This window comes from Caretta caretta, chromosome 11 (assembly GCF_965140235.1).
Source record: "Caretta caretta isolate rCarCar2 chromosome 11, rCarCar1.hap1, whole genome shotgun sequence".
NCBI lineage: Eukaryota > Metazoa > Chordata > Testudines > Cheloniidae > Caretta > Caretta caretta.
The window spans coordinates 69,648,836-69,669,678 of NC_134216.1; the positions used below are offsets into that span (position 1 = coordinate 69,648,836).

Sequence of the window (20,843 nt, forward strand, 5' to 3'; positions counted from 1 at the left end):
TGAATTCCTTTACAAATTTGAATCAACTTTCACAAATTTTTTTTGGACTATTCATCCACCTCTATGGCCAATAAAACCTTCCCATTTTTTTCTGTCTCTGGCTGTGGCCTGACTCGAATACAAGAATCTCTGGAGGGGAGGTTTAATGCAATTTTAGCTGTAACTAAACGGATATAAATTCTTGTAGGACTGTCTACATCAGCTTGGTGTATAATTAGTATGTTTCTTTGCAAGGTCCAATGTATTTCAACACTGAATCATAGAATATAAGGGTTGGAAGGGATCCCAGTCATCCGGGACTTCCCCCGTTCGCCACGAGTTTTCAAAGATAATGGCCAATGGCTCTGCAATCACAGCCGCCAATTCCTTCAGCACTCTCGGATGCAACTCGTCCGGCCCCATGGACTTGTGCACGTCCAGCTTTTCTAAATAGTCCCTAACCACCTCTATCTCCACCGAGGGCTGGCCATCTCTTCCCCATTTTGTGATGCCCAGCGCAGCAGTCTGGGAGCTGACCTTGTTAGTGAAAACAGAGGCAAAAAAAGCATTGAGTACATTAGCTTTTTCCACATCCTCTGTCACTAGGTTGCCTCCCTCATTCAGTAAGGGGCCCACACTTTCCTTGGCTTTCTTCTTGTTGCCAACATACCTGAAGAAACCCTTCTTGTTACTCTTAACATCTCTGGCTAGCTGCAGCTCTAGGTGCGATTTGGCCCTCCTGATATCATTCCTACATGCCCGAGCAATATTTTTATACTCTTCCCTGGTCATATGTCCAACCTTCCACTTCTTGTAAGCCTCTTTTTTATGTTTAAGATCCGCTAGGATTTCACCATTAAGCCAAGCTGGTCGCCTGCCATATTTACTATTCTTTCGACTCATTGGGATGGTTTGTCCCTGTAACCTCAACAGGGATTCCTTGAAATACAGCCAGCTCTCCTGGACTCCTTTCCCCTTCAAGTTAGAAACCAAACGGATATTTGAATTTGATGGTTGTTATATCCAGACCTGGAAGGAAATTCCAGTTATTCCTGGATGGATTTAGCCATTTAATTTTTTTCTCTATGTAATAAAGAGAGTGATTGTGCACGATGGCTTCATTTAACAGGTCTCTTGCCAGATCTATTCCCTTAAGTCTCATATAGGATTTTAAATGTACTAGCTTCAAGGTAGCAGGCTGGAAAACACAGGTACTTGGCATCGCCAGTCCTCAATATCAAAAATAAGATCATTTGAAATTCTTATACTTAGCTGAAGGATCTAACATGCAAGACAATATTGTGGTAGTAGGTCCTGGATAGTTTTTAACCACCAGCTACTGTAATACAAATAAGAAATTATGGCAACTGATTCACAAATAGTACCGGAGCATCCATCAAATAAAGCTACAGCAAGTCCACTTCCCCCGACAGCCTGGATGAATTCTCCTGTGGTGTTTTCAGTATCGCTGTTTTTGCTAACGAGGGTACAGTACACGGCAGATATTGGCATTGTAAAATATTAATTGGCCTTTTCAAGAACTGAATTTTGTTGAGCCTCTCAGCTATCAGGTCTCAGTATGTGTTTCTTGGGAGATCACTGATTGGCTGAAGACGGTTCTGTGAAACCAACGAGACTGAAGCTTTCAGCCAAACCATTTTATTGCATGCATCCATCCAGCTACCTGACTGGCTGAACGTCCCAAACCAATTTATAATTGTCCTGGTCCCTGCCTTAGTCTTCCAAATGGTGGAGCTGATCCTGTGAGGTACCGAGTGCCCTCAACCCTTATTAAAATGCATATAACAGTTGATGGGGGGAGGGGTAAGGCCACACCGCACATTGCAGTATCAGGATTCATCTTTGCTCAGAGGACAGGTCATCATGTGGAGTTTTTTTCATATTGTTTTGTTTTATAAACTCAGCTTTGTAAGACTAGCAAAAAGAGGAAGAATGGTCCAATGATTAGCATGCTAGCCTGGGCCTGGGGGGCCTGGGTTCAATTCCCTGCTCCACCACACGCTTCTTGTGTGACCTGGGGCATGTCTCCTCCATCTGTGCCTCAGTTTCCCATTTTATAATGGGGATAACATCACTTCCCCACTACACTGGAGTCTTACGAGGGTAAATACATTAAAGATTGTGATGTGCTCAGATCCTGTAGTAATGGGGCCCATATACCAAAATATTAGATAGATAACAAAAATTATGCCTACTCTGAATTTGATATAACAGCAACAGATAGCTCAAAGGACTGATGACAAAGGATGGGCAAACTTATTTTGAACCCACTTGAACATTAGAGGTTTGACAGTTTGACTTGACTGTTACTAGGCTCACATTCTGTTAAGGACAGACAGTGGGGAAAAAAGGAGTAGACAAGGTAGACAGGGTATAAAATGGATCAGAAACCAGTCAGAGTGAAAAACAACGAGAAACAGATTGCAGAAAGAAACAGAGAGAGGAAGGGGAAGTTTGGCATAAAAATCCATTTTGGGATTGTTCTCTCAATACATAGCATAGATTTTTTTTTTTTATTGACTCACTTTGATTAAACTACTGCAAAAAAAATGATTCTTAAACTTGCACTAGGTTTTGTGCCGTTTGAGAGTTTGGCAAAAGTTTAACTCCATTTACTTCACCAACCCCTAGGTCAAATCAGACCCGACAGTATCACCACCAAATGTCTGTTTGTTGCTCTATATGAAATGAGCTAGTGATCTCAATCTAATTCCTTATGTCCACATTTTGTTAACAACCATTCACAGTTGGCAGAAGAAAGCCAAGGCTTGAATGTACCCAATTGTCATTTCACACCTAAACAGGATCTGATCAGAACGGGATGCTTCTGTTTTACAGATAAAGAGAGGACTTTAGTTTCTATCACATTCACTTTGGCACCTTTTGCCAGCGCTAAATTCATGCTTTGGAGTTGTTTTTAAAATGTAAACAAAGAATATGATGCCAAAAATCTACAATGATTAATGCTAGTCACTGAAGTGTAGAACTGACAGATGTGGACTTAGTTTTCAAAACTAGATTAGTTTTACAAAAAGTATCACAAACGAATTTCAGGAAAAACAAATATATGAAAGTCACAACTGTGTACAGATATGCAATGTAGTGGTTTTTATATAAGGACATTGGGAAACAGTGTTTTAAATAAGTGCAATATACCCTAATATGTAGAGATCTTTGGGTGAAAATGTGGTCTGATAAGTTAGCAAGCACACAAAAAGACTACACTGAACCAAGGGCTAGTCAAATATCAGGAATTCATATTCGCAAATATGTCACTAGAAAATTTCACTGGTAATCAGAGAATAATCAACTTGCTGAATTCTATTCAGACGTAGAGCTGGTCAAATATCTCATAAAGCATTAACAGAATAAACAGTTTGATGCATATCCATGAAATATATTTAATATAGTAATTGATACTATTCTACCAGCCAGAGTACCGTATCTCCTTTTTTTCAATTAAGAATTAGAGCTGGTAAAAAATTCTTTCATCTCTCCTCCCCTTCCCTGCTGCCTCCCCCAAAATGGCTTTTTAACAAAGCGCATTTTTGCCAAAAGTTTCCATGTTAATAAAAAAAAAAATCAAGGTTTTGTCAAAAATGAGAACTTCAAAGCAAAAAAAGATTAAGTTTCCAGCTTTTTCTTTTTTTGATGAAACCCCCAAAATGTTCTATAATTTTTTTTCATTTTTGTCAAAAAAAAAATAAGCAGGAAAAAAATCATTTCTCAACCAGCTCTATTAAGTCTATTTATCTGTCGTAAGTGACTATAAACCATTCTCATTTAAATACATAATATCCCAAGATCTGGTTTCAGATCTACAGCCAGTTGCTATGGTAAAAAGAACTTGCTACAGTTTAATAATAAATCAAAATCTGCATTTTCATAATTCCAAGATCTTCTCAAGTCTAGAATTAGAAAATCTATAATGGATTTTACTCCAGCTGAAAGTCTGAAAAGTGTCTGTCCCATTCTTAATAATTTACAAGGCTTCCAATTTCATTCCAGGTCATGGTATTTGTTAGTCATCGCAGTCTTCAGGGCACTTACACAGAAGAGATTAACGTATCAGTATTTAACGGATATTTAGTTCAACAACATTGCAGAGTTAATTGATGTCATTAAATTGCTCAAAGCCCAGCAGATTCCTGCTAGTCTATGTTAAGCAGGCTACCGCCCCATCAGTGCACAATCAAATGCAATCACCATTTTATTTAACTATACAGAACTGGGAGCTATTGATATAATCTGTAAACTGGAACAGATTACGTTCCAGAGAGGTTTTTATTTTTAAGAACTGAACCCATTTTATTTTTGTTTTTCATCTGTAAGAAGCCTATAGGAAACAAGGCAGCCCAATTTTAACTATAAGGGTAATTAACCAGTGGAACAGCTTACCTAGAGATCTGGTGGATTCTCCAGCACTTTAAGTCTTTAAATCAAGACTAGATCGCTTTCTAAAAGATATACTGCAGCTCAGAGATTATCGTCTTCATGTGGAAATTACTGGTTGAGATTCTATGGCTGTGTTTTGCAGGAGGTCAGACTAGATGACCATAATGATCCCTTCTGGCTTTAGAATCTATTAATCTATGGTATTAAAAAGTTATGGGGAAAAGAGGAAATATGATCACGATTGTGTGTGTGTGTGTGTGTGTTATAGAAGTACCTGTTTCACATTGTCTCTGGGTGTCTGTAGATATAATACCCATGTAATAAACTGCATTTAGCACATAACATTGAAACACTTCACCTGTGCTCTGCTCACTAATCCATCTCTATCAGGCCTGTCTAAAATTCCACATACTTGAGCAGCTTTAAGCAGCTGTCGTATATTTTTAAGTCAACCTGTCACAAAAATGTTTCCTTCTTTCCATCAGATGTAAAATTTCTCATTCCCTACCCCCATTACATTGGTCTGAGGACTCGGTGAAAGATTAAAGTTAAATACCCCAACAACCCTGAATTGCTAGAAATGTAAGTTTTATACCAATGAGAAGGGTTACATTCCTAACTCTTAGTGGTACACACAGAACTTGGTTTTACCTATGGAAGGTCCAGAGATAAATGGACTTCAAAGTCATGATATTTATATGTTCAGATGAGCCATTTTAGATCACTTTTAAAGGTTTCTAATCTTTTAATTGTGACCTTTTTACAGAATACATGATGGATCACTATGGTACCAAGCACTTGTTTGGGATGCTCTGCATAACTCATTTGTGCGGAATTCAGCCACCCCAAGCTCAAGCCAATAAAACCTTTATACCACCAAGTATTCCTGTCTCACATATTTATACGTTTGTACACCACCCTTCACTCTAAAAAGATCTCAGGCAACTGGCTAGTACATACAAGCAGTACCTCTGGAATGTAACAGCCAACTGGTACAGTGTACAATAGTGAGGAGAGGAGAAATGCTGGCCATTAATACAAACAAGAACCTTTTTCTTAGTAAAACAAAAAAAAAAAATCCTGCCTTTTTGGTATCAATGCAAAATAGGGAAGATCCTGTTTTTAAAGTGCGGCTCCATATTTAAAAGTGAGATTGCAGAAACAGCATCAGGTGGGAGTCATGTTATTGTGTCTCAATGATTTGCAAAGCACATTTGCTCAGTTTACAAGTAAAAAGGGTTTTTTCCCCCCTAACTGCCAGCCCTGCAATCTCAACCTGGGATCTGAGTCAAGTTGACTTATTTCTGGCTCATTCATCATCACCAGTAATAAAGATTCTGCAGGTCGAATTTTACCCATGGTTACATTTGTGCAGCCCCATAAATGCTTACATGGAGTTGTGCAGATGTAACTGAGGGACGAATTGGGCCTGCATAACCTTTATTACTGGCAATGGTACACAGTCTGGAGAGAACACAATTCACTTTCTCATAGCTATGTTAGTTCTGCAGGAATGATAATATAAGCTTATTTTTATCACTACTGTAAACAGTTGCCTCAGGATTCAAACAGGTATCAGATCTGCTGAGTGAGAATGTGATTATTTGTAGAAAGTCCGTGTTCTGGTCACTACTGTTTTGGAAGGGCTTATATCTGAAAGACACCTGAGCAATCATCTGCATCGTGCTCAAATGTATCTGGCATGGGAAGAAGGGCCGAGTTGATCCTGCCAGGATTTGCACCTATGGTGCTGTGTGTAACCTATGTTTACACAGTTGGGAGAGCTTCCCCTCTCTAGGGCAGTGTTGCTAGAACACATAGTTTTACAAGTCAGCTACTGGTTTTCAGCTAACAGAGCTGGATCTTTTAGCTCAGGCAATAGGGGCTCATATGCTTTTGAATCCAGAGGTCCGAGGTTCCATCCCCACAGCCAAGGTGTCACATTACATATGTAGGAAAGGCATTTCAGAACCGATGCTTAAATTGCTGTACACTACCACACTCTCCATCTAACCGAGCAGAGACGAATATCGTATAAATATGTGCAACAAAGGAATCCCATAGATGAGCATAACCAAGAGATAATACCTGGTAACTGAACAAGTTATTACTGTGCAATAAACAACAGCTTCAATGTAGGCAGGTTTTACATAGTGGACCTGAGGCTTTTGAATCAGTTGTCTAGATTGGCGACTTTATGGCCAGGATGATTTTATCAAAGGGCAATGCTAACTCGAGAATAATAAATGACATGTGTAGGTCCAATTCCGTGAGATGAAGCGACGTTAATTAGAGGCTCAGCACTTTGTATGATTGGGCCCAACACATGCATAGTACTGTCACTGATTTGACCAATTTAGGTTGGTTTTAGCATCTTGTCATAATATTCAATTTCAGATTTTCTAGAATATAAAACAAAGCTGCAGTCAACACATTATTGACAGTTTTCTTAACATCAGCTTTGATAAATACTGACAAGCAGATTTCTATTCTAAAAATAAAGCATCAGAACAACTGTCCTGGGTGAATGAGAATGGCTATGTATGGGCAGTAATGTTAGGGTTCACTTTATACCACAGTTTCTGAACAGGACAACTTACTATTTAGTCATGTACAATGAGGATGTCTCTAAAACTAAACATGGAGAATGAGTTTTGCCTAACTTGTGCTGTCTACTATTTCCTTGTGAACAGTCACAAGCTAAAAAGTGGTAAATAGTTAATTACGCTGTACAGATAAGACAGCTCAATACATTATTTACTAGGGTTCTGAGGAGGAAAACAACAAGGAAGAACTGAAGGCAGGAAAAATGGATTTCCACATTTCCTCAAATAATCCTTAGATTTTTGTATTTCAAGTCAGTATCACAATGATTCTAATATGGCTCTTCTTTGAATATTTGGGTAATTATTATAAAGAATACCAGATAGATTATTCTTCAAAGCTTTTTGCCACAGACTTTCAGGTACTTATGGCAAAATAACAGGCTAGTTTCTACCTGTTGCATCTGTAATTCTGTTAACAAGAACATGGAGAGACACATGATGCCACATGAAAATAATTAAGCAAGAAACAGAAAGAATTACCAAACAAACTAATTGTAAAGAGACAGACTTAAAATGAACTATATACTATAGAATCCTGGTCTTAGGGATATAAACATTTCTCAAAACAGGTCATTCCAGTTGGGCCCTCTAAATGCATACGTGTCAGAAATAGAGACATAGGGAAGACAACTGTAGAACAATATAAATATTTGAGAAATTTTTACAATGAAAATTGTAAAGCTCAATGAAATTTTTACAATGAAAAATTGTAACCATAGCCTGCTTTAGAAAGCAGACCTTCCTTCAAGTAGAAAATGACATCTAAAGCAGATTGATCCAAGTGGCATTACCAGCGGACATGCTGGGAGCCAAGCTAAACATTTAGTTTCAATTCCATGTTATTTAGAATGATTTCTAATTTTAATCTCTATTTAAATAGATACGCTGCTTTCATTACATGCTTTCAAAATACAACACAGACATTTTCGCACTTAGACTGCAGTTAAAAGTAGAGGATTGTCACTTAGTGAAGTTACAATGGATAATGTAAAATGAGAATGGCACCAAATATTAGTGTTTAGTGTTCACTAAAGTATTTTTATAGCACATTTGCGAAGGGAGAGATTTTCCTGTGGCCAGGTTTCAATGCCGTGACTCCCCACTTAATCAGGATAGAGATGGCAGGACAGTCCAGCCAAGGCTTCATTAACTGAGTAGAGAAAGCTGAGATAAGTACACATTTTTCTGAATGGTATCCCTTCAGAAGTTAAAAAGTGAAGAGTTTTTGCAATTACCTATTGTACATAAACATACTGGGGGGGGGGGGGGGGGGAATTGTTTAACTGGGTATTTAACAGGCAGCCATCAGCGTTTCCACTAGAGGTTACTTTGTAGTTAGGACAGTGAGTGGGCATTGGTCATAGGAATACACATGTTGAATAACCGACTACTGTTGTATCCCCACATTTTGGTTTACTAGTAAATTATGACTCAGCCCGCACAAACTCATCACACAAACCGACCCCAAAACCGCAACAGGGTTTGTTTGGTTTTGCCTCCAGTGAGCCTGTTTCACTAGCTTTACCGCTTGCTCAAACCAGCGAATTAAACAGATTAACATTAAAATCCACCGTGATAACAGCAAAACGGAGTAAAGTCAACAGAGGATAAACATTCTGCAAAGCAACCAGCTGCCCAGCAATCTGCAACGAAGGGGGCTGCAAAAGCACCGAAGTTGTTCATTAATCTCACACCGCAAGTTACAGGGAACAGAAAGCTGGCAACATACCCAATACAGTGTAGCGGGCAATTAGGACGTTGGGTGCAAATTCTTTCCGTCCCATTAATTAGTTTATGTTTCCTTTATTAGGATGGATCATATTCCCGGGGGATGAGCTCTGTCGGGGGTTCTTAGCCTCCATTCCTTGCAGCTACAGGGCCAGCGTCGAGCCAGCATAAACTCCTTTACACACACATGCACGCTGCAGCCAGGTCCCAAAGGGCGCAGACCAAACAAAGGCATGCACTTACCTAGGACAAACCAGAGGAAACGTCTCGGGATGAAAGTCATCTCCAGAGCCATGATGCAAATTATGCCACAAATCTGACTTCGGATGAGTCTACCCCGAGCCACGGGACCGGCGCGGGCGCCCCATCAGAAGGGAAGAGACAGCGGTGGGGAGATCCTACCCTGCCGAGTAATTAAGAGCAAAATAACACACACACCCCCGTGAAGCCCCCCCAGCGGGCCGCAGGGGAGCAGGCCGCCCAGCTGCCGCGCCCGGGGCAGTCGCCGGAGCTGGGACCGCGCTGGTTTGGCTGCCCCTGGCCTCTCTCCAGTCCCCGCGCAGGCTTCGCCGCGGCTGGCGAGCCGATGCCCGGCTCCGGGGCTGGGCGGTCGCTGTACCCGCGAGCCCGGGCCGAGGCAGCCGGCAGCGGGCAGGGTCGGGCCGAGGCGCAGCCCGGGGAGCGCCGCGCGTGAAGATCACTGGGCGGATCTAAGTTTAGACCAACCTGAGCCTTTAAAAATAGCCGGACCGACGCTGGCAGCTGCGCCAGCCGTTTACAAGCCAGGCCGGCGGCTCCGTGAGCGGGCGCTGCCAGGTGCAGGCGAAAAGCAGCGGGGCCAGCCCCCCAGCGGGGAAAGGCGCGAGGGGAGGTACATGAACGCTACGGGGGAAGGGAGATCCAGCACGGGACGGGCTGGAAGGCTGCCACGGAGCGGCATTTGGAAAACTGCTTCTGTTTCATACGTGGGAGCGTGATCCTACTTGTACAAACTTCCCCCAGCGCTGATGCCATCTCCACAAGGGGCTGCGCGGCCGGCTAGCCTCGGGCGGGATCGGGGCACTGCAAACGCGCCCATGGGAAGCTGTGATCTTACCGCCTCTCCACGTGTTTGGGGGTTTCCGGATATATAATCATTACCGTCAATAACTTTCGCTAATCACCCTTTCACGCATTCCATTCCACTTTTTGCATCCATTATTACACAGGTCCATCCCATCGCTACGCTTTTTTAATAACGGTATCAAAGTTGTGGCGCACATGCAATATTGTTCCTTAGCAAGCAAATAACTCACTCGGATTCGGCCCCCACAACTGAATTCTTACCCCTAAAAGCATCTGGCCCTACGGTGTCATCCCACTTCTAAGTAGAACTCAGCCCTGTGACTCAACAGAGTCCTGCCTAAAGCCTGATGGCTAAATCATGTCCATAACTAAATAAAAATTACCTACCCTTTGCATTTGCCTAAAAGAAAAGAGGGGACCTTGGTATGTTATGTCTATGTAGTACTGTTTGGTCGTGTAGCTTTGAGGAGCTGAAAAATTGCATAATTCGATTTCAGATCCTGTGAAGCATGTGGTATTTGGGAACATGTACATGCTGCAAATCATTTACTTTCTTGTCTTTTTCATTTTTGTGAAAAATCAATTTTAAAAAATCACAAAATGTAGCATAGCTCCTCCAGCTGTTAAAGGCTGATGGTGCATTGGAGTTTCCCACCACTGATAGACCATTTAAAATGGTAATTTAACATTTATAGTCCTCTTAAGGAAGAGCCCTTGTGGTAAATGTTTAAACAAAGACCACCTTTTTAACAAAAAGGTAGGCAACCCATTGTCACTAAATTATATTCACATATAGTGGCTTTAATATCGGATACTTTCCTTGATTCAATTGAAATGTGTCTTATCTGGCATCAAGTGAAAACTGTAACTGTACTTGAGGGTAGGTGACATAAGAACAGCCATACCGGGTCAGACCACAAGTCCATCTAGCCCAGTATCCTGTCTTCTGACCGTGGCCAATGCCAGGTGCCCCAGAGGGAATTAACAGAACAGGTAATCAAGTGATCCATCATCTGTCACCCATTCCCAGCTTCTAGTAAAACAGAGTCTAAGGACACCAGCCCTGCCTATTCTGGCTAATAGCCATTGATGGTCCTATCCTCCATGAACTTATCTAGTTCTTTTTTGAACCCTGTTACAGCCTTGGCCTTCACAACATCCTTTGACAAGGAGTTCCACAGGCTGTGTGTTATGTGAAGAAATACTTCCTTTTGTTTGTTTTAAACCTGTTGCCCATTAATCCCCTAGTTCTTGTCTTATGAGTAAATAACACTTCCTTATTTACTTTCTCCACACCAGTCATGATTTTATAGATCTCTATCATATCCACCCTTACTCACCTCTTTTCCAAGGTGAAAACTCCCAGTCTTACTAATCTCTCCTCACATGGAAGCTGTTCCATACCCCTAATCATTTTTGCTGCCCTTTTCTGAACCTTTTCCAATTCCAATCTCTCTTTTGAGATGGAGCAGCCAGGTCTGCACACAGTATTCAAGATGTGGGTGTACCATGGATTTTTAGAGCTGCAGTATATTTTCTGTCTTATCTACCCCTTTCCTAAAGATTCCCAACACTGTTAGCTTTTTTGACTGCTACTGCACATTGTCTGTTTTCTGAGAATTATCCGCAATGACCCCATCGTTTTATATGTATAGTTGGGATTGTTTTCCAATGTGCATTGCTTTGCATTTATCAATTTCATCTGCCATTTTGTTGCCCTGTCACCCAATTTTGTGAGTTCTCTTTGTAACTCTTCACAGTCTGCTTTGAACTTAACTATGTTGAGTAGTTTTGTATGATCTGAAAAATTTGCCACCTCACTGTTTACCCCTTTTTCCAGATCACTGAACATCATTGGTCCCAGTACAGACCCCTAGGGTACATCATAATTTACCTTTCTCCATTCTGAAAACTAACCCTTTATTCCTACCCATTGTTTCCTATCTTTTAACCAGTTACTGGTCCACGAGAGGGCCTTCCTTCTTATCCCATGAGAGCTTACCTTGCTAAAGAGCCTTTGGTGACACTGAATATACACCCACAAAAATAGCACATTCATAGTTTCACTCATTTAGGAAAAAGAAAAGTTAGACGCTTGGAAAGATCTTCAAAGTATTTTGGGCAACAAAATCCTTTGCTTTGCTGCCATCTGTTGTAATATGAGGAAACCTGCTAGCTTGGAACCAGTAAATAAAGTCACACAACACTCAACCGTAAGACAGTCATTTTTGAGGTTTCTGAGAGTAGTTAGTGCTCCACCTTATAGAGAAGTCCTACCACCACAGATTGTTGGGGGTCACTTATTGAATAACTATGGGGGGGTCTATAATCCAGTTGAAGTCAGAATCTTTTCATTGACTGCAGCAGCCTCTGGATCAGACTCTTACACCTAGAAGGGATCCAGAACCTATACCCCATTGCAGGCCAAAGTGCTCTACCTCAACCGGACAGAACTGCTCCATCTTTGAGGCTGGGTTGCCCAACCTATGGCCCAGGCCGTACATGGTCCACGAGAGCATATCATAGGGCTTGCTGCCTGGTTTAACACCATATACTAACGGCTGACTCATTAGCATTTTGTCATCATGTTTACATCAATTTAGTTGACAGAAGTTTGTAAACAGACAATACTGTATCTAGACACCACCTCTCTAAATGCATACAAAACAAGATGGACTTAAATATAAATCAATACAGATTTAAATCTTATTAAGATATGTAGAATGCATTTGGCCCACACAAGGTTGTGCTTAGGTTTATGTGGACCTCCTGTTTAATGTTGGGTCCCACTGCCTTAGGCTTAAGGAAGGATGGCAGCCATTAGGGACAGACGTCAAAAAAGAGCGGAGGAAAGAAGAAAAATATATTGGTGGCCAGTTGAAATGCTAAGGAAGGCAGGCTTCACTCATAGATAAAAAAGCCTCTTTTCTTTTCATTAGGGCAACTGCAGTTCCTTAAGTCTTTAGATAGGACTCTGATAAATTACTCCTTCAGTACTAAAACTTACCCTAGATATTGAATGGGATTATACATAAATCCTAACCTCTTGAAGTTAGTGTACTTTTGGATAAAGGACTATAAAAGATGTTACAATTGATTAAATTATTACCTTGAATCTATTACCTCCTGCAACGTTAAGTGGCTTCACTTGCATAATATACTTAAGCTCATCCTTATCTGGAAATACTTGTTTTTTAAAATAAGGTGATTAGTGGTACACTACTAATGAGTTAACAAGGCTCAATCCACAGCAGGCTCACTAGTAATTAAAGGTATGCAAGAGCCGGGGGAGGGGGGGGGGAATCTTGAGCTCAGTGCCTTTCTTCAAGTACATCACAAATTACTCCTATTGACTTTTGGTGTAGCTCTGCCCTAAGAAATAACTGTGTAAAAATAGCAAACATCCGATATATCCTGTACACTTTTAGTCATACCTGCGTTTAGTATGTAACCATATGCATTTTTACTCCTATGAGCCCTGCAGATCCAACACAGCTACATAACAGAGCTGGACTATGTCCCAGAATTATCAACTAAAATCCAATTACAGGATCAAATCCTGCCCTCAGTGGGGTTGCATGGACAAGTGTAACAGTAAGGTCAGCATTTGAAGTCAATGGTGTAACAGGATTTGTCTGCAGAATTTTCATTAATAGTGTGAGCAGGAAACAACAGCTTTGAGGCATGAATTTCATATTCAGGCTTGAATTTGCAATGCTGGCTGCTATAAATAAAACACCTCAATACCAGCTATTGGCTTACCTTCAGTAGATAAGATACACTTTCAACTGAGCAGAGGTTTAAATTGGAAGTGAGGGGTTTATCTGAATTGAGAAGAGCAATACACCAATGTGATTTTTTGAAGGGAAAGATAACAGAAGCTTTCATCAAATCTGTGTGAACTACCATAATGGAATATAGTTCTAACATTTTTATAAAACAGTCAAGTTTAAACAAATGTTCTAAGTTATGCACCAGCAACTCAGAATTCTAATTATTATACAGTTTTAGACCCCTTAAAGAGCTTTCTATCATTACTTTATGGGTGTCTTTATTAGCCAAGCAAGGAGCACTTAATACAACCTGCAGAGCTAATTTACAGTGGATTTTTCAGCATTGATAAACAGATTTCTTTTACTAATTAAAATACAATCTGCTCTGGCTTCTGTATGTTCCATATTAAGATGTGCATGTAAACTTAGGCCACACAATGGAGATTTCATTTTCAGGAAAGAACTTTAGATTTTTTTACATAACATTGACAACTTATTAAACATCCAGTACACTAAAGCTGTGGATGCTTAAAAAGCTATTTCCATGCCTAAATCTAAGGGGCACTGAAGAACCACAGTAATGCGTGCCTTAGTAATACCTGAAATAGAAATGGCATTCCAAAATTAAAGAAATCCTGTTTCACTGAAATATGATCTTTTTACTTATATTACCTAGAAATATCAGCTATGGAACACTTGAGCCAACTGCTGGAGAAGAACAAAACTGCAGGGAGGTGATCAATGGACCATTTAAGGCTGAGCTCTATGTATACACAGCACATAGAAAGGAAGTGATTAGAGCAGGGGTGGGCAAACTTTTTGGCCTGAGGGCCAAATCTGGGAGGGGAAATTGCATGCAGGGCTGGGGCAGGGGGTTGGGGTGCAGGAGGGAGTGTGGGAGGGGGTGAGGTGTGCAGAAAGGGGCTTAGGCAAGGGGTTGGAGTAGAGGAGGGGTGCAGGGTATACAAGGGGGCTCAGGGAAGGGGGTTGGGGTACAGGAGGGGATGCAGAGTGCAGGAAGAGGCTCAGGACAGGGGTGCAGGGAGGAGGATCAGGGCAGGGGGTTGGGGTGCAGGAGGGTGAGGCATGCAGCAGGGGGCTCAGGGCAGGGGTTGGGGTGCAGACGGGGCCTCTGGGCAGGGGGTTGGAGTGTGGGGTGCAGGAGGGGCTTGGGGTGCCGGCTCTAGCCTGGCACCGCTTTCCTGGAGCAGCTCCAAGGTGGCAGCGGTGCCCACGCAGGCTCCCTGCCTGCCCTGGTCCCGCACCACTCCCAGAAGCAGCTGGCACCATGTCCTGGCTGCCCTCGCCTGTGGGTACCTCCCCCCACAGCTCCTATTGGCCAGGAATGGGGAACCACAGCCAATGGGAGCTGCGGGGGGAGGTACCCACAGGCGAGGGCAGCACGCAGAGCCCTCTGCCCCTCCCTCCCCCAGGAGCCACAGGGACCTGGTGCCAGCCGCTTCTGGGAGCAGTCTGGGGCCCGCACACCGCAAGGGTGGCAATCCCGCAGGCTGGATCCAAAGCCCTGACGGGTTGGATCCGGTCCACGAGCCATAGTTTGCTCACCCCTGGATTAGAGCATTAGCCTAGAACTTGGGAGACCGGAGTTCAACGCCCTGCACTGCCATAGATGTCCTGTGTGGCCTTGATCAAATTGCTTAGTCTTTCTGTGCTTTAGTTCCTGCATCTGTAAAATGGGGATAAATAGTATTTCCCTACCTTATAAGTGAGGATAAATATATTAAAAATTGTGAGATGTTCTGGGAGCCATATAAGGACTTTAGTATAAAAACTATATAAACAAATTAAATGAAGAATTGTTTATTTGTTTTGGGAATAAGAAGAAATTATATGATCTTTACAATGTATTATTTTGCATCTCACTGCAGTCCATATATTGTGTATGGATCAAATTATCCACCACCACCATGTGCACTCCCATAGAAATTCATGAAGTTGCACCAGGTGTGAGAACAACATTTTACTCTGAACTAAAGTAAAGTTTGATTTAGAAAAATCTTAAGTGACATAATCATCAATTCATCATTAAAAGGCTAGTTTTAAAAAACCCCAAATAGGTAGTTTCTGTAAGAAACAATAAATAAAGGCTTGATGGTATACCACTGAAACCGATGGAAATTTTGCCATTGACTTCAATGGGAGCTGGAACAAGCTCATGATAACAAGCAAAGAGTAAAGGTTTCGAACATTCAGAGACCACCAGATCTACAGTGAAATGAGACAAAAAAATTATTACCACTTGGTAACTGAAATACTGAAAGAGAACAAGAATTGGTACTTGTATCTTTACATCATTATACTTATGAAAAAAAGCAGGGCAATAGCCACAATTTAGGCATAAAATCAAACTATTTTTGAATATTTGAACTAAACAAGGCTGCAGTGCAAAAATAAAACCAAAATGTCCCCAAATACATCTATAAAACAGTTTTCAAAATTGCACTTGAGCGTAAAGAGGCCTGTGAATCATCCAAATTAGTATCTGGGTTTGGCGTGAAGAGAATTTGATGTTGGTGAAAGGTGCCAGATGGACAACACTCAGCAGTAACAGACTCAACAAACTTGTACACACTGCACAAGCAATGTGCCTCAACCATGACCTGGTGGGACTATCTCCATGGGTAAGAGAATACTGTAGTTCTATTTCCATAGCATTTGTAATCAATAGCAACCAAGGAGAGACTATCAATTGCAAGCAGGCTTTTGGATGTGGACACTTGGAAATGAAGTAAGATGGTCATTTGTGGACCACTGAAAATGGTTATCAGATTGTAACAACTATTGTTCACTACTGACCTTGGTGGAGTCAAAAAAGAAAGGTGGTGAAGAGTTCCATTCCATTACCCAAGTGTGACAAAGCCACTCGGTACTGAGGATGAGAAAGCCCATAAGCAAGAATTATTCAAGAGTTAACAGGAAACATACTAATTTTATTTTTTTTAAAGGCTGAAAAGAATATCAAGTCCCAAAGTAAAACTTGAAAAGGAAACTAGCTGCAAAGTACACACTTGAGGCCTGATTTCCACCTTCCTTCTGCCCTTATGTAACAAGCAGAAATCTGGGTACTCTTACCAAAGGGGTGTGTTTATTATTTTGCATGTTCAAGTCCGTAAACTACCTATTAGACACCATTTTAGATCATATGAGGGAGATTTTGTGATTGCTATTCATACTCTTATACAATTCCCCTTATTTATATCTAGTGGTAGGAGTGTAAATCTGTTGGCTTGTTTGTTCTAGTGGTTTGGGGGGGGGGGGGTTGTTTGTTTTTTTGTGGTGTTAGTCTTGGTAGCTCCTTATTTCTTCCTGGTCAGGGAGAGGTAAGATAAAAAATGGTTTTACCTGATTAACAAAAACAAAAAAGAAAACCTCACCACCAAAAAACCCAATACCCCTATTGGAGGGAACCTAGCACAGAAATTGGAGGAATTAGAAGTTATAATCACTGATCTGGGAATCTGTATTTATATATTTAGACTTTGTATACATACACTTCAGTACACAGACATTTAGAACACGTTATCCTAGTTCTATTGAAACCATTCTGCTAATACTCTTTTGTCCAGTTTTGGAAACTACATAAACAAAGATAAGTCGCTAGGAGGTCTACATTTATTTTTTAAATACTCTGAATATTCCTTTTTCCTTGCTTACCGTTTATTTTATAATTTCATCTTTCTTCAATCAAATGGGAACTGCAAGCGTTATGGCAAAATTTCAATCCATTTAAAAATCCCTGTAGCTTCACTGAGTACATTTTTGTACTCTGCTAAAATGCCGTTTGTGACTCTCCACACTAATGTGATATAGCATTTCATGTAAAGCTGGCCATAAAATGGAAATATCTTGTGTTTTTGAAAAAAATTCAAAATGTCAAAGCAAAATTTTTCATGGGAAGGGAAATTCTGTTTCAGTAGAAACAAAGTGGATTTTTTTAAGCTTCCTGCCGGGAATACTCTTGTCAATTTCACTTCCAGCCCTGCTGCCAGACTGGCCTGGGTCTTCAGCCTTCTCCCTATACCCCCACAGCTATGGTAAGGCAGAGAGCCTGTGTGCTCAGCCTCCCCACCTCTCCCCGGCAACAGGAGCTACACATGGGGATCTCAAACTTTTGTACTGGTGACCCCTTTCACATAGCAAGCCTCTGAGTGCGACCCCCCTTTATAAATTAAAAACACTTTTTAATTTGACACCATTATAGATGCTGGAGACAAAGAAGGGTTTGGGGTGGAGGCTGACAGCTCGCGACCCTCCATGTAATAATCTCACAACCCCCAGTTTGAGAACCCCTGAGATAGACAGTCCTGCTGCTCAGCCTCCTGGCCAACAACCCCCTCCTCCTCCCCAGCTTCCAATGCAGGAAGATAGCCAAGCATGTGCCTAACTCTGGGACTACTCACATGCTTAACATTAGGCATGTGCTGAAGTACCTTGCTGAATCAGGGTCTAAGTTCACCTATTTTTGTTTACAAATGCTTAACTATTCTACTGTTAAATAGTGAAATAGAGCTGGTCAGAAACTTTTAGTCACACTTCCTCCCTCGTGCCCCCCCCCCCATGACACTTTCATTGAAATCATAACATTTTGAAAAATGTTGATTTTTACAAACATTTTTGTCAAATTGTTTTATTAAAACACAAACAGGAGGAACTCTGATCTAGACAAGATCATGTTTCAATTAGTTCTAAGTAACAGATGCCTTTGATTTTAAAAATAAAATGAAAATAGTTTTCAACTATTACATTATGTACTAACACTTCTGACATGTTATGAAATAATATAAAATATATAAATGAAAAGATCCATAAAATAAAATTTGAAACAAATTTCACAATACTGAAACAGAAATTTTTTGGAAATTCTATTTCGTGTGAAATTCTAAAATGCTGAAATTTTCCCTGAAATGGAAATTCTGAGTTTTAACAACTTTATAATGAACTGCCTCGTTCTTTATGCAGCACTTCAAAAACTGGAAGTTGGCCTGACACATTTATACTGTGCTACGTTTACAATACAAAAACCTCAGTGTAATTTTTCTATTGCACTACATCTTTAATCTATGAAAAATTTAAAACAACCTTAAAATTAAGAAATAAGGATCAAAGGCAACATTTGAAAACATTTTTTAAAGTCTAAATACAAGTTTGTGAAACCAAAGTCTACAACTGATATTTATATCACGTTCTCCTGCAAAACAAACACTGGTAACTTGCTGAATGGAAGACCCTGTGATGTTACATTTGTTTCACACTACAGTGTTACATATAACATGCTGCAAAATATGTTTAGATGTTACATCAGCTTCCAGGACTGACTTTAAGATACTCAAAAGGTATTTCCTCAGTGGATGTTCATCCACAGGAAACTTGAAAGCATACACTGGAATATCTATAAACAAACTTTAACAAGAGCAAACTTTTCTTAAAGTTATTTTTAACCTTTTTCTCATTAACATGCTCTAATAGGATTACAGTTTTTACACAGATGTTAACTTTTTCCCATTGGAAACTAATGACTTGGTTGCTTCAGAGCCTCAGAGGCAGAAGGCTGTTTTCATTTTATCCAGCTCCCTCACAGTGAAAGTCAAAATCTTGCTACAGATTGTTGACTACCTGTCACGAGTGGAACAAAAAATTACAAAGGAAAGTTTGTAAAAAAATCTATTTTGAGAATGCTCATCCACTTGAACACAACATATTTCAGAGCTTTCAAATACTATAAATGTTTCGTAAATAAAACTAATATTTAAAAAACAAGCACTTTCCCACACTGGTTCTCTTGGACTTTTCTGCATCCATGCTTGCAATGCTGTGAAAATAATAGTTTAAGAATTAGACATTCTGTAGAAACATTAGGACATTTATCATCTTTAATTTTATTTAGATTTAAAGTAATAAAAGACACCTATCCATGACTCTAGGCACCCTAACCACACAATAAATAAAATCCCAGAAGCTTTAAAGTAACTATTTCAAGAGGAATTCAACCAGCCAAACACTGATTGAGTTCTTTCCAGCCCTGTATTGCAATAGGAAGCATACTATTAGCCCTCTCCAAAAACCCTATCAAACAGATTTCTAAATATATTAAGCATTGCTTTCTTTATCTACATGCAATCAACTTAAAGCACAGTTCTCATAATTCAAATAACTTCCTGAAAGCAAAGATCAGGATGAGCAAATTGCCAATACTCTGGCCATGCTCCCTTTGCTGCTACTTACGGCCAGATGAGTTATTCCAAAGCTGCAAAACATGTATACTTAACTGCCTATTATATACAGTGGACCCAAACAGAAAATACAGTCTCAGATCTCCCTCAGCATCTGCTCTTCTAGCCCTTGAGCCATTTAGTGTGGGTAGAAGCGTGGGAGATGCTGCCAACAGAAAGGAAATAAGAAATTTTCCGTTCTGCAGCCCTGCATCTCCCACAATTCTTGGTGTCTGGGAAGTAGCGAGCAGTGAACAGATGTAGGGAGAGTTAAGGATAAGGTCAGAGGAATAGAAAAATAGTATCCATTCCTATTTACGTTTCCTCAAAGTGCAAAATCATTTCCGGGATACTGCTTTAAGTACCTTCCTGCCACAGGATGCCAAGGCTGAGGACAGGAAGTCCACTTCGTAGTGTTTGATAAAGGTAGTAGCATTTGATCAGGTAGCCACCTTACAAATTTCCAGTATGAATGCACTAGTTCTTTTTTCCCATGAGGTCATGAGGGATCACTTGTAGTGTACCATGACCCCTGCTGGAGCCAGACTATCCGATGCTTTGTACACTTCCATTCTGCAATGCATAGTCTAATACTCTAGTGAGAGAGAAGTTGGATGCTCTGAGTTCTTGGCATTTCATGCAGAAAGATACAAGTAGGACACCCCATTCTCTTCATAGACCCTGTACGTTTGATGTGGATTTTCAGGGCCTTTCTAACATCTAGGATGTGCCAAATTTCCTTGATGGGATACTGCTACCTTGGTCAAAATGAAGGGAGAATCACCCCTTGGGAGACAGCCCCGGAGCACCCACAGAATCAGCACCTATGGTACAGAGAGAGGAGTATGCTTTCAAATTCGATGCTCTTCTAAAAGAAAAGTGTCCTGATAACTCTAGAGGAAAGGCCCAAGGATACTAGCTCTTCACTTTCAATAGCCAGGCTGTTAGATGCAACCAGTTTGGGTCCAGATGAAGAAGACGACCTTGTGAGAGGATGCTGTATCTCTTTGGGAGCTGCAGTGGCGATCCTAATTTCAGTGCTATTA

General features: G+C 40.8%; 2 protein-coding genes across 2 annotated transcripts in view; both read right to left on the minus strand.

Moving 5' to 3' along the window:
* The window catches only part of RAMP1 (receptor activity modifying protein 1), a 125,559-nt gene extending 115,895 nt beyond the window's left edge, over positions 1-9,664 (minus strand). The window contains exons 1-2 of the mRNA XM_048870166.2: positions 9,456-9,664; positions 8,973-9,132 (exon numbers count right to left, since the gene is read on the minus strand). Coding sequence (XP_048726123.1) covers positions 8,973-9,024 — 52 coding nt within the window. The 5' untranslated portion in view covers positions 9,025-9,132; positions 9,456-9,664. The remainder of the gene's footprint in view (positions 1-8,972; positions 9,133-9,455) is intronic.
* An 8,535-nt stretch (positions 9,665-18,199) lies between these two features.
* Positions 18,200-20,843, minus strand: part of RBM44 (RNA binding motif protein 44) — a 40,176-nt gene continuing 37,532 nt past the window's right edge. Inside the window, exon 17 of the mRNA XM_048870168.2 lies at positions 18,200-19,397. The gene's annotated coding sequence lies outside the window, so the exon portion shown is untranslated. The remainder of the gene's footprint in view (positions 19,398-20,843) is intronic.